This window comes from Pholcus phalangioides, unplaced genomic scaffold (assembly GCF_987345545.1).
Source record: "Pholcus phalangioides strain wild (caught in Gottingen) unplaced genomic scaffold, Ppha-v1.0 ptg000007l_1, whole genome shotgun sequence".
In the NCBI taxonomy this organism is placed as follows: Eukaryota; Metazoa; Arthropoda; class Arachnida; order Araneae; family Pholcidae; genus Pholcus; species Pholcus phalangioides.
This window is the reverse complement of record NW_028301600.1, coordinates 21227443-21241842: the sequence shown is the minus strand read 5'-3', so window position 1 is coordinate 21241842 and position 14400 is coordinate 21227443. Positions and strand designations below refer to the sequence as shown.

General features: G+C 36.1%; 1 protein-coding gene across 1 annotated transcript in view; it reads right to left on the bottom strand.

Annotated features, from left to right (window-relative positions):
* Nucleotides 1-11426, bottom strand: part of LOC149085055 (uncharacterized) — a 48961-nt gene extending 37535 nt beyond the window's left edge. The window contains exon 1 of the mRNA XM_089232837.1: nucleotides 10107-11426. Coding sequence (XP_089088963.1) covers nucleotides 10107-11213 — 1107 coding nt within the window. The 5' untranslated portion in view covers nucleotides 11214-11426. The remainder of the gene's footprint in view (nucleotides 1-10106) is intronic.
* Nucleotides 11427-14400: the final 2974 nt, after the last annotated feature.

Here is a 14400-nt window from a genome sequence, read left to right as displayed (position 1 = left end):
TTAAAGGGTATTGAAAACTTCACCCTCGATTATAACGATACCGTGGTTATAACAACAAAAATTTGTGGAATCTTCGATGTCGTTATAATCGCGTATGACTGTATTACAGTATTAACTAACACATAAAAGTGGAACGCATCAATTCCACAGTTTATGTGGCCTGGATAGAGAGTTTCTGTGCGACGCTATTTTTAGATGAAATGGTAGACTACACTAATGTTTGCATTTTTTTTTTTAAATAGAAATGGGGTAAAAAATATTAGATCTTCATTAAGAGGTTTATCTTTGGTCACTATTTTCCGAGATAGAGATAGAATTATCTGTAAAAGATCGCTTTCACGTTGTTGAACAAAAGTTCTCTTAACTTAGGTATATCCCAAGACAAACATGCTCACTCAAGGGTTCATTTTGATTGATACCTCATAACATAACATAGTTCCAAGATCACAAACAAAAAATACTTTCGCTACTGTATCAATAGCAGTAACTCTCAAAAAAGAAATTCGCCTTTTACACCGATTGGAAGATATATCGATAAGTTTGGACATAATTAGGATAGAACTACGATAACAGAGAGAGATTATTCAATCGTTAACTTCAAAATTCCATTTCATCTGACAATTATTGATTATAATAATTAGAAAAAGAAATGTCTACATGAAATGCGGTCGATGCCTCTTTATGTGAAATACGAGTCATATCACTAATGTTGGTCACGTAGCCAGTCGTCAAAACGGTGAGGTCACAGCGTCCTAGCTGCTTATGCGACAGATTTTAAACATTTCGACAAGGTCTGTTGCAATGTAATGATTTTGATTGTTGAAAATCTTTCAAATATTTTATGTGTGTCAGCGAAGTTGTACACTACAACCTCTCTTAGCCGACATAACTGGGATCGAGGATAAGCCGGTTTAGTGAAAATCCAGTTAAACGAGAGAGAGAGATTAAAGCCAGTGCAAAATTATTGACGCATGTATTGTATTGAGATTTTTGCTTTTATGTTTCTCCAGCCAGCTCGTTCGGCAATTTACCTAATGTTCTTTTTGTATTGGTTATTTTCATATTGAATTTTTGTTAGGTACTTCATAACAAAATATTTCATTACACGAATGCAATTTAAAGGTTGGGAGGCAAACTGTGCACCGCCAATCTTCGTCAAGAGCGCCGCGGAGAGACGGCCCTGACAAAGGTTTTCCGAAGAGACTCTTTATTAAACTGTTGTGGGGAGCCGCGGATAAGCGTTGATTAGGGAAAGGGGCGCCGCGGGTGGAAAAAGTTTGCGAACCCCTGGGTTAGGGTGATAAATTGCCATTAAAAATTATGAGATCATGTTTCATGGAGTCAATATGGACTTACACATAATACTGTTCACATTTACTATATTTTAAACATAAGATTATCGAGAAATAATGGGATTTTTAAGGAAGGTTCAGGAAAAGACGCATTTAAAAGAGAATTGAGAGAGTATATAACAATTCATCGAAAATTACAATATTTTATTACATATTATCAAAATTTTAAATTAAAAAATGCTTAACTGTGAATATATTGCACACAGTCGCGTATCGCTAATAGAAAAAAAATGGCTGAAATTAATAGAGTAGTAAGATTATACTAGAAACCATTAAGCTAAAAGTTAATACTAAATTTTTCCAATGGCATGCGAAAAACTCATACGCATTATGCATACCTATGAGCAATCCAAAATTTTCCACCTGGCAATCGAGTGGTTAGGGAGCTAGCTTCTGATTGTGCTGGTCTGTTTTCGAATCTCGGTTTGGACATAGATGTCTATTAACGCTAACAAATTCCCTGCACAGATCACACAGATCTCTTGGGAATACATGAGGTTCACGTTATTAAAATAAATTTTGAAAAAATTGTCAATTAATGCTCCGAATTTTCATTTCGTTTGTGTATCAATTAGGGATGGGACGAATAGTGATTTGGCCGAATATCAATTTTCTTAAAACCCATCGCAATTATAAATAAAGTTGGTGTTTTTAACTGAAAATAAAGTTATTGGTTATTTCATATTATTGATATTGAATTTTAATTATGCGAGTTATTATTTAAATAAATATTAAAAATTGGTAATTGAAAGATTTTTATTGCCATGATATATTGACAATCAAATTTAAGGATGATATATAGTACTTTAATATATTACTTACAGAATCAATTTTTTTCAACACTTGTTACAATTTTACATCTAATTAAAAAAATGTCAACCATTATTTACTCCCAACTAGTAATACATCATAAAATTTACGCCTTATTTTTCCTTTTTTTGATGCTCTTTGCCTCTCTTTTTCCTTTTTTTCAGTAGCTCAATACGTTTCTCGGCCAGGTACCTGAAATTTTCTTTGTGTGATTACTAAATTGCAGGCTGGGAGCAGCACAAAATGTTTGGAATTTATAGCAGCATATCTGCCAACATGAAAGAGGGTCACTATGTCCTTAAAAAAGTCAAACGAACATTATTTTGGACTTTTTTCTTCAAGTACAAATTTTTTTGGCGCTTAGTCCAGTCCGGATTTTCCTAGAAATTCCCCCTGGCACAACCTCTTTGACGGAAAGGAATATACACCACACAATAAAATATAATTAGTAAATTTTTAATTTTTATGCGAAAAATTCCAATTAATATAATTTTTTAAAAATAGTTTATTGTGCTCAGATTTACACAGATATTCGGCCGAATACCTAAGCCTTATTCGGTCTAACCGAATATTCGGCAAAAAGGGCCGAATAGGCCTAATACCGAATTGCAACCGAATATTCGTCCCGTATCTAGTATCTATTACCATAATTTCCGGTAAATCAGTCACTGGAATGTAAAACCGCACCAAAACTGGATAAAAAAAAATTTCCGTAGGAAAAAACGGCTACAGATTCATATATAACCCAAGTAATTTTCATTCAAGAGCGTAAAACAAAACAACTTAAGAATAAAACCAAATTTTATACGTTTAACTTACCTTTTAAGTTTTCTTTGGGAATTTTATAACATAACGCATCAAACATTAGAAATTATCCTAGAGTCAAAAGTAATTTTTTTTTTAAATTATATATTAAAAAGAAATCTTTACAAAAACTCATTAGAATTCCTAGAAATTAGAATATCAGAAAGAAACCAGTTATTTGATTGGACACGTGATTGAATTAGCTTCAAGAGCTAAAAAATAACTTTAATAGTTGTAATGAACCGCGACTTTTTTCATTGCGAGAAATTACGGGACTTTGCAAAACAAGACCAAATGCGCATATTAGTTATGGTGATGCTGAGAGAGAATCACGGGAAAAACCGTGACAATAGGATAGAAATCATCATGTCCAATTATGCAGCGGGTCACCACTGAGAAAAATACGTGCCATTTCTTCAGCGCGTTTGCGGTAGAAATAAACATGCAACAGACAACAGACGGAAGGAATAGCCTACCTACCGATCGCTGGTAATAAAGAAAAAATGTTATCGTTCGTATATCGAAATACGTGAGCGAATAAAAACTTTACGGCGATCTTTCCATTTGGTATTACCACGGCGAAATCTGTCAGTTCCCGTTATCTTTGATGGGATTTTTTTATACATTTTTAAGGAAGAAGAGAAGCCCCCAATATCCTAATTGGTTTCAATTCAAACTGTACGAGCAACGAGTGCAAGTAAATATAACAGAGGCTGATTTGGGGGAAAAAAATCCCAACATTTTACGATTCGATCGCATATTTACCAAAATGCGCACGTTACATATTGCATAACATCGCTCAGCCCGATATCAGTTTCTCGGTACTCTTTTGAAACATACATAACGTATTATTTATCGTTTCTTTTTACGAGATTGACCGATACCGGTTTTCTGATCACTAGATTTATCACTTTACGTAATTTTCTTTCCCCCTAATGTATATATCTTTATCGAATAAAGTGGCATACTCCGAATTCGGAAGGTGTTTACATGATAGTTGAACATTAATTTAAACGCTGACCAAGCCTATCAAATGTCATGCAACCGTTAAAATCTGAAGGAAAAATCGCTTATTTTTATTTTTTGCGACCTTTCTCTTGGTAGTTAGAAAAAGGTCGTGTTATAGTGTACTACTGTACCAGTATTCGCACGATAGTAAAGTTAATAATACTGTGTAGCAACGAAATCGAATCGGCTGACTATCTCAGCATATTCTAATGACAAATTTCAATTTTATCTATCAATAGATATTTGGTTCTCTAATGGCAATGACATGTTCAAATCAATTTTATGGACCTCGAATTTTTAAAAATTGGCTGAAAGAGCACGAGACACTTTCAGATAACTACCTGGATTAGCAAAATCACACACACACACACACAAGTCCAGAGATCTATATCCAATATAGCAAGAGTGGCGGACCGGTGAGGTGATTTTGCAGTAAAAGTGATTCTATATTCTTTAAAAATAATTTAGAGAAAAGATCTACAAGTAAATAAAATACATAAGGAAATATTGACTATTTGCATCTACTACAAAGACTGATGTATTTATCGTTATTTTTTCCCCCTTTATCGAGGTAAAATTTTATTTTTCTTTGCATGTGAATGATACCATATTTGAATGGTTTTTACGGTGTGCGTCGTGGTGGCTCTTAGGGGTGTTACCAAACTTGGTAAATGACGTAGGCGTAGCGACGAGCCGAGGATATTGATGTATCGAATCGCTGACTTTACCCGGCTGTTCTCGTAACTGTCACTGCCATAAAAGCGTCACGGGTATACGAGGCCACTGTTAAGACAAAGGGAACGCAAGTAAATTGTTTCAAACGAAATGCAGACATGGGTGTTAAATTTTTTTAGACCCAATGTAACTCTATAAGATATGTTTAAAATGAAAATAAATACGTATATAAAAAGGCGCATATAACACACCCCCAATAGGATCTATCTATTTAGTCCACATTTCGGCACATCTGGCAGGTAACTAGAATTATTTGACACAACGAATAGTTTAAAAAAAGTCTGGTTCTTTTCAACTACCATAATTACTGAATATAAAATAGAGAATATAAAAGAGATAATATGTATAGAGATTTCGAGCTTTTGAGAAAGCAACAATAAAAATATGCAGTCGGCGAACGAAAACAGACCGATTAAGGATCGAATAATCCGAGCACATTTAGAATTTCTGAAAGACTATTGAACCAAAAAAACCAAGTCTAGACATTGCTATCAGCAACCATTTGCGCGTTATCATAAAAAATTTTGTTGGAGGCTAAATTGAATCCTCCAGAAAAAAAAAAAGACTGGTTACGAAAGCGATATAAAAGAGAGACCACAAATAATCAAAAACCATTAATCATTTTTTTCCACACGGTCATTTTATAATGAGATCCAGATCTATATGTAATTTATACACATAATGGTGGGTACTTCGCTGTAATCATGCGCGTTTACACCTTAATCTCAGCGCCATCTCCTTTCCGCTAGTAGAAGTGACTCCTCTATGTCACAAAAATATTTCATCTGGTTTCCAACTCACAAAATTAAGGAATCATCCTCTGATACACTGGATGTCTTCTCGACCTGGAGTACTACTCCCTTAAAAAACATTCATGTTCATTCTAAATAAGAGAGCACGTAATACTACTTGTCATCAGGAAGCGCAGAAATGAAGAAAACATTGAGGGGGCTGAAAGTTGCCAGTTGTCCCGTATATACGGGACTCAAGTCCTTACGCAGAAGAGGAAGTGGTGCGTTGCATTGTATATTCATTAATTATTGGGGGAAGGGGTTCAAGTGGCCTCGGCCTCTAGGTTCCGGGCGCCTAAGCTCATCCATATTCTATATAAATCAGCGTTTCTCAGTCATTCATAGCTCAAGGACTAGTAAAGAGTCTGAAGCAATTCGACGCGGACCACTCACTTACATGACATGAGTAATGTCTATATATAACCCGTATTTCAAGGGACATTACTGTGTTTTTGGCAGTTTTTCAACAAACCTTCTTCGCATTAATAATCTTTATTAAAATCGTGAGTGAAGATAATTTTCATCCATAACTTATAAATTGCATTATGATAATTATAGCTGTAAATATTGTATTAATGTTCAACGTTTTTTCCGTGAACTACATTTTAATTCAGTGTGATTTCCGTTAGCATTTCATTGCACGCATAATCTTAATTTTTTCAGCAATTTTAGCAACGATTGGTGATTTTTCTAACCTATGACTTACTTTTGTGGTGATTGGCAATTTACCATATTTTACCAAAAGTAAGATTCCAATTTTCCGTATTTTCCTCGATTTTTTATTTTCACCCTAGTCATGATGAACGTTTTATCAAGAAATGCATTTTTTTTCTGCACTTTGCAATCTTTTTATTCCTTCATCAATTTTAGCAATAATTTGCAATCTGTCGAAAATTGAATTTTTTGGCAATAATCGGCAGTATTCAGTACTTGGGATCGCAATTCCCAGTATATTTCTCGATGAAATACAGTTGCCTACAGTATGAAGGTCTAATTGAGGAGCTTATTCTCTAAAGGGAACATTTCCACTTTTTTTCGAAATGCACTTTTCAACGGTTTCTGAATCTTTGGGATGAGCTCCGTCGGATTTACGTCAACAGGGTTATTCCTATGGAAATATTTTTTGTAAAAATTACAATGTAAAGTTAGTCGTTTCTGCCAAAAGGGAACATATCCCCCCCCCCCCACCTCGTTCTCATTCACTTCGGTATTTCTTGGCAAATCCTCTCGATAATGGTCACCCATGGGACCTAAAATTTTGTCCGCTAATGAGGAGTGTCCGTTAATGGATAGTAAAGTACATTCAGTTTATTCGACGTAATTTAAAAATAGTGCCCGCTAGTGGAGGTTCCATTGTAGAATGATCATGTTTCTTATGTTAATAACGAGAGGGCAGTAAGGATACCTTCCTGGGCTAGGTAAAACCTGCTGGAATCAACAGGTGACGTAGAAATTTCCAATTTTTCAGATTTGACTAGCTCCAATTTTAATCAAAAGGTAACAACATTTCCATTGATTTTCTTTCAAAACGGAACATTTCCAAAATTCAAATGTAGTTGAATTTTGTAACTCCCTTGAATAGTGATCAAGAAACAATACTTAAATATATTTATTTGACTCCCTTATGCTACCTGTTGGGTTATTTTCTACTTTTCTAAAACCGTCCATTCCGCCGAAAAAAATGTTTTTTACTTCTACTGTAAATTTAGTAATAGTGGAAATATATTCCCTTTTGAAAATGAGCTCCTCAATTTTCTATTCGAACTCATACGGATAGTACAATAAGAATATACCATAAAGATAATACCGTTGGAACAATTGAATATAATTTTTCATTCTATCAGAATTTAATTATTAACTATGCCTGGGGACCGTGTGTCCTAACTTCGCGAACCGTAGGTGGAGAAACGCTGCAATAAAGGGCTCGAGTATCACATCAAGTTCGGCATGTCTTGCAACAGGAAAGGTATTATTATTTACGCAGATACGTATATTCAAATAGGAATCGTGAGTCTAAATCGTGTTACGATAGCGTAAGACTGCAATGTAAAAAAGACAATAAGTGTGGCCTTGAAAAATTAGCGCATGAAGTTTAGAAGTATTCCATATTGCGTACAGGAAAAATAAAAATAAAACGCGACGCCAAACGCCATACGGAGCGCGTAAAAAAAATGAGTCGCGTCTTTCTCTGGCGCAATGATATCATTAGTAGAACGTGGGAAAACCGTTTTCCCATATTTTTTATTATTATATTATATATGAATGCAGTTTCATTTTCCCCTTATTTTTTCGCGCTTCATACTAGTTAACGTAATTTTGCAAACACTGGACGCTGAAAAAATTAACACGGCTTCTTTTTAATTTCAAATACATACTTGACACGCTTCGCTAAAGCGTGATGGTCATTTTGAGACAATATTATTATCGAAATTTGTGGAAAAAAATTTGCGTAATTTGCTCGTTATTTTTTTTTCTAAGTAATATTGAAATGAAGTTTTTTTCCTTGTGGAAAAGTCTTCTTTTTCAATATTGTCATCGTGTACCACGTGTGACAGTATCGGGGAATATGGTAACTGCACGTGCTTACAAGGACGACAAGACAAGACAGGATTATAGAGAGAGATGTGCACTGGAGCAAACTGATGTGAATAATTCATCAGCGATGCCGGAACTTATGTATTGCTGATGCTGCTCGAACAACACCAATCATTACGATTTTTGTGGTAAATTTACAAAAAAAAATGCTCACAGTACGAGCAACAATAATTTTAGAATTCCAGTGCCGTGGGATGCATAGCAATGGCTCAAATTGATTAATTGTAAAACCATAAAAATACAAATATATTGAAAATAATAGTTATCAATTTCTTCTCTCAAAAAATACATACTTATTTGTGATTTAATTTGCATGCTTTAGGCTTACCTTTTTTTTTAGTTCCTGACGGTACTTAGATAATGACTTACCTTTAAACCCCTGGTATTGGTAGCATTGCATTTATATACTATATCATCTTTAGTTTTCATAAAAAGATTCATCAATATATCAAGTTATATTTTTTAAGTGCACAGAGAGAAAGTTTATGTATTTATGTTATATCGTGAATTTTTTTTTTAATAAACAAAAATGATTTGAAACCGATCGAAATGTTGCTGACCCAATTGGATCTAAAGTGATAGATGACATCATTAGATGAGTCTAGCAATGTGACGACTTACCTTGATTATCTTCAACCCAGAGCCCCACATCCTGAAGTGAGCCTATTACAGTAAAACCTGTCACTTTGGACAACCTTTGTATCCTGGACAACCTCCTACGTTAGACAGTTTTGAATTGAACCAGCCATAATCCATAATAACATAGAATATATTCCGTATAACATAGAATGTCTATACTACTGTACCACTGTATCGTGGACACCTCTCTAACGTGGACAGATTTTAATGGAATCGTAGGTGTCCAACCTGGAGACGGGTTTTACCAGAGGCGGATTTAACGGCGCGCGCCCGGGGCCTCGACTTCTAAGGGCCCCGAAAAACCCAAACTTCACACGCGCCCAGGGCAGACCCGTCATTTAGGGAGGGGTTGCCCCCCCCCCGGCTTTTGAAAATACACTAAAAATGGTATATATATATACAAATATATATATACATACATCGAGTACGTGTGCTTTGCCCCCCCCCCCTGGAAAAAAAGTTGAAATGACGGCCCTGGCCCGGGGTCTCGACCGACATTAATCCGCCACTGGGTTTTACTGTATATCGATTTTCTAGTGAAGTTGCTGTGCAAAAGTTGGGGGAAATAAATTTGATCTTCAGGGGCCCGATAGGTAATCATGCTCTCTGAATGCTTATGGTGCTCTCCGAGTGCATCTCTTCGGAATAATTACGATGATTTCATTTTATGAATGTGTGTTCTGATTTTCAAGTTATCAGTACTGTAATTTCAAAAGACTTCTAGACCTGAACTTTTGTTGAATATGATTTCAATCGTTAATTTTTTTGAGTTGTGAAACGGAAACTTCCATCCAAAGAAAAGGATTTTAATTTTGATGTCTCGATCCCCCTTCGAATGCGAGTTGCGTATCACCTTGAAATACTGTACCATATAACAACGTTTTGCATTACTTATTAATTAACAATTCATTTGTTCTTCAAAAGATTGCTACGGCAGGGAGTCTCACACCGAGGAGTTAGCGCACCAACCTCTCCTTGAGTATAAAAAAGGCTGCCGTTCGGAATCGAGAAAAAAATTGTAGGTCCCGGTCTAATTAGCCCTTTTGTGCAGAAAATGACCGCGATGCGACAAAAATGATCAAATGATCATTTGTTTTTCTGCTATTACTGATTATTTTCGAGTAGCTCCAAACATCTTTCCATATTCCACTTAGGTAACCCGTATATCCTAAACCTCTAGTCTTTAAAGCTGAATTATGATATAGTATACTATTGATGTACGATTTCAAGCGTATCTAAAGCCGAATGAGGATATTAATGAAATACTGCTTCTCAAACATCATGAGGATGTCAATTAGCAATTAATGGCATTGGTTTGAAGAGGTTCTTGCGAAAAATTAAAAAAGACAAAAATGTATATTTTAGTACTTACATTTGTTGCTGACTGCACCAGGAGTGAAACAATACTAGATCGGACCCTGTTCTTCAGGGTATTTGTCCCACCTTGTCCAGCAAGCAATGCATGCGCGGCAGCGATCTTTGTTTGCACATCTTCTGTCTGATCCTTATTCGGTGGCGTCCTGTCCAATTCCCGTAGATGGAAATGCATATCCCATTGCTCACCATTATCCTGATGGAGAGACGACGAGCCCTTAGTTTCTTTATCAGCGTAGGAACCGATCGTTAATTTGACGTTTCCTTTATCACTGGGAGACAGTGAAACGTACGACGATTCTCCGCGAGATAAATTATTTACTACATTATTGCTTTCCGAAACGTACTTTTCTGTCAGATTTATGGTGTTCTTAGCGGACACAATAATGCTGGCACAGGGCCGTCTAGAAGGTGAAAATCCAGAATCGGTTCCATCGTCACCTTCTCTATCGGAATCGGATCTTTCACAATCACTTCCTGGAGCACTGCTTGCACCACTGCTGCTTCTCTCGTCTTCGGCTTTCATAATATTTCCCAACGACGGACGTACATCCACGGTGATTTTTTCATTGCGACGGTAATCGTCTTCACTTAAACTGTACAGATTACTCGGTGTAGAAGTTATGCGGATGCAAGCGGAGGACACATTCTTGGTTCCTGTATTGAACGTATGCAAATCAGACGCACATTCCGGTGACGAACCACGTGTACCTGGATTGGTACCCTGCACCCGGATGACGTGAACTAACTGAGCCGGAGAGTCATCGGGACCATCATCAGAGGTTGAATCGGATCGAACCATCTGGGTAGTAGTAGAAAGAACGGCAGTCTTCGAAACAATTGAGCTCGACACGTCGTCGTCGTCGGTGCTACTGGTGAAAGGTTGCGCTCCATTGCGCCAAGTAATAGTAGCATTTGCCCAGCCGGTCTGTTTGCTTTCCGTACCAGGCTCGGAGCTACTGCCGCATTCGACAACGTTGCCGTTTATCGCCGCAGAGGTATTCGAATTCCCGCTATTTTCGAACGACGAACCGTTAACTCTCACCAAAATGCCACCTCCGGCATGCGTATGCACTCGCGTGGTCAAAGGCTCGCTGGCCAACATATTCAACGCCGCTATATTACTCGTTTTTTTAGTTTCTTCGTATTTTCACACTAAAGCCAAAAGACGTAAATGTTTGTATTAAAGGGAAAGAAAATAAAGAAAGATATGTTATTATATATATTATATACAGCGCGAGCGACGCTCTGTCACGAGCGTGCGTACTCCATGGAATCCGTTGCTGTTGTGTGTTAGGTTCATTTATCTGCAATCTCTACGTTGTTCCCCGTTCCAACTGCACTCTACTAACCTCGTCCTGCAAGTCCTTGCGCATGCGCTTCCATTTATTCAACGGCGCGTTGGCATCAAATGATACACGTGCTTTTCTTTGCTACCGCGTGAATGAAAGAATTCCTTCAGGTATTATACAAAAAAATAATAATAATCATTTTCCTTTCTCTCTCTCTCTCTCGGCAAATAATACATTTTCCAACAAAGTTTCCAAGTTTGAATGACCATTGTCAGAAAGTGCTCAAAAATTATTCTATTAAACATATATCCATCATCTTCTTTATATTTATATAATAGTTCCTTCATTATATATTGTAATTAAGACCTTTAAGAGAGCCGATACTAATATTTACTTAAAATTATCGCGAAATCATATAGGGATCTTGATGCGGTTACACGCGAAATGTAGAACATTGGTGATAAATAAAATTACTGACATCAAATAATTTTGAGAGAATTTCCGGAATGCGGAACAATCAAACTCGGTGCCATTTTATGATAATAATGAAAAAAAGAAGAAAACAAGTAATTAACAATTAATTAAGTACATTTTCATCCCTTATTTTTGCAATAAAATGAAATATTTTTTCATAAAGTTACATTAACAAAACATTTCGAAAAACCGATAGGGAGATAGATCTCCCTTTCGAGGAAAGGAAAAAGTGCTTTCTTAAGATTCTTCGACGAGTTGAACTGGTTCTTGTACAACATAAAAGGAAACTCAAATATAATTCATTCGTCCTTGATGGAGAAATGATGGATAGGTTTTGTCAAAACAACTAACATCTAAAATAACGAGTCAGGAAGAGGAAATTTTTATCGAAAAATGAAACAAGTATGATATGAATGTTTCATGTTTGTGAATGAATATTTTATGTGCCTAGCGGTTTGTTTTTGTTTTCCATCATCGTACTGTATTTTATAACTTTTTTCAGCAGAATATTTATGAAAGCTTTTTAGATTTACAGTGCCTGAATTTTTTTTTTATTGCAAAAATATTACACGCAAATAATTGCATTCGGCAAACATTCAGAAGAAAAAGAAACACACATTCAGTACAAATAACTACTTCTATAAATGATGTTTCCACAAAGCCTGTGTACTGTATGATTTAATATCTTTAATTATTCAAAAATCGATTGCAATCGTTTATAGTTTTCTATAAATTTTACTACAGCTATACAAGTTTTATATACACACATTTATACAGGGTGATTCAAAACTCGACGTACAAACTTTTAAGGAAGGTAGAAAACACAAAACAAAATCACACAGGAATGCATCACAAGAATTGTTTTTTTTTTTTTGTGCGTAACTGTGGATGGTAAGAACTTTGATGACTTGTTATGAAACTTAACGTGTACACGTACTGTCCTCGTGTAAAGTATCGCTAAATAAAGAGTTTTTCCACCCATTATTGGCTTGTCATTTCTGCAACTTCGTTTATCCTTCAGCTGATCAGGTTGGAGTTTCCGGTCATACATTGCCATGTGATTCTGTTTTGTTTTTGTGTTTTCTAACTCCCCTAAAAGTTTTTAGGTTGAGTTTTGAATCACCTTGTATACAGGGTGTTTTGTTAATGGACCGATAAACTCAGAGGGTTGTTAGTAGGCACCAACAGGAACAAAAATTGCAATGGAACATGGTGTCGTAAAGCACGTTGAGAGGGTGAAAATCGCGAGAAACGCACGCAGGTTTCGACGTAACGCTGGATCGACAAAAAGTACAATAATAACTACACAAAAAGATTTATTTGATTAATTATTACAAGAGTTGTTGGAAGTGACGGCCGCTGACCTCGTTGCACAGTCTACAACGACGTAAAAACCATTCCCCGACGGACTAGAAGATATCAAGTATGCTTTTATACAGACGACACTCATTGAAAAAGACAACTAACTGCTACACGAATGTCGTTTGTATAAAAGTATACCTGGTATCTTTGAGCGCGTCCGGGAATCGTTTTTACTTCATTGTAGGCTGTGCAATGACGTCAGCGGCCACCACTTCCAACAACTCTTGTAATAATTAATGAAATTAATCTTTCTGTGTGTGTAGTTATTATTGTACTTGTATATTCACTGAAATATTTGAATTCGAAAAATGAAGAAGAGTTTAGAAGAAAAAAAAAAGCAAAAACTAACAGAAAACGCTTTTTACCCGCATTAATAATGACTTTCCCTAGCTTTTCTTTATTTTTTTAAATGCAAGTATCTCAGTTAATATTTCACTTGGAAACGCGCATTTTTTTTTGTTGGCATGCACACATGGTGCCCATGTAAAAAGTTTTTTTTATTTTATTTTAACAATTACACGACCCCTTGCAACATGGATGATGCATCTGAGTTTTACGCATTATTTGGATACTTTCTCTAATTAAAAGTATGCTCCTATATTAGGATTATAGGATTAACTGTTCGCTAGTAAAATGCGGTGCGTGTTGATAGCTATGCACCCTGTATTTTATATTCACACATTCTGTTGTACCGTATACTATTTCCAATCATGATACATAATGCATTTAGATTTTACCGGTTTTAGTATTGGTTTAATTAGCTGCTTCTAGTAAGACTCTCTCTGTGGAAACATGATTTCGAAATGTTGAACGCTTTCCACAATATTTTTGTACTTGGTAATTATCGTCAGTATCTTATTACAAAATGTTGGATGTTTTTGATTTGAATATGTTTCCTTGAGTTACTCACGAAACTTCGTAGCGTCCTTTGGTACATTAGGCCGATTTCTAATTGATGCGAGATAAAACACCCAGGGCCGCAACTACAAACAAAAATGTACTCTGTCGCCCGGGGTCAGTGTCCATTTTGGCCGCCTCCCCGTAGTTTTCAACGGAAAAAGAGTGTAACGTCGGTGCCTTTCTTGGCCCAGCGCCCGGGGCATCATCACACAGAAGAGCAGACATACACCCAAGGACCACTAAAATGTCTGAAAGAATTCGACG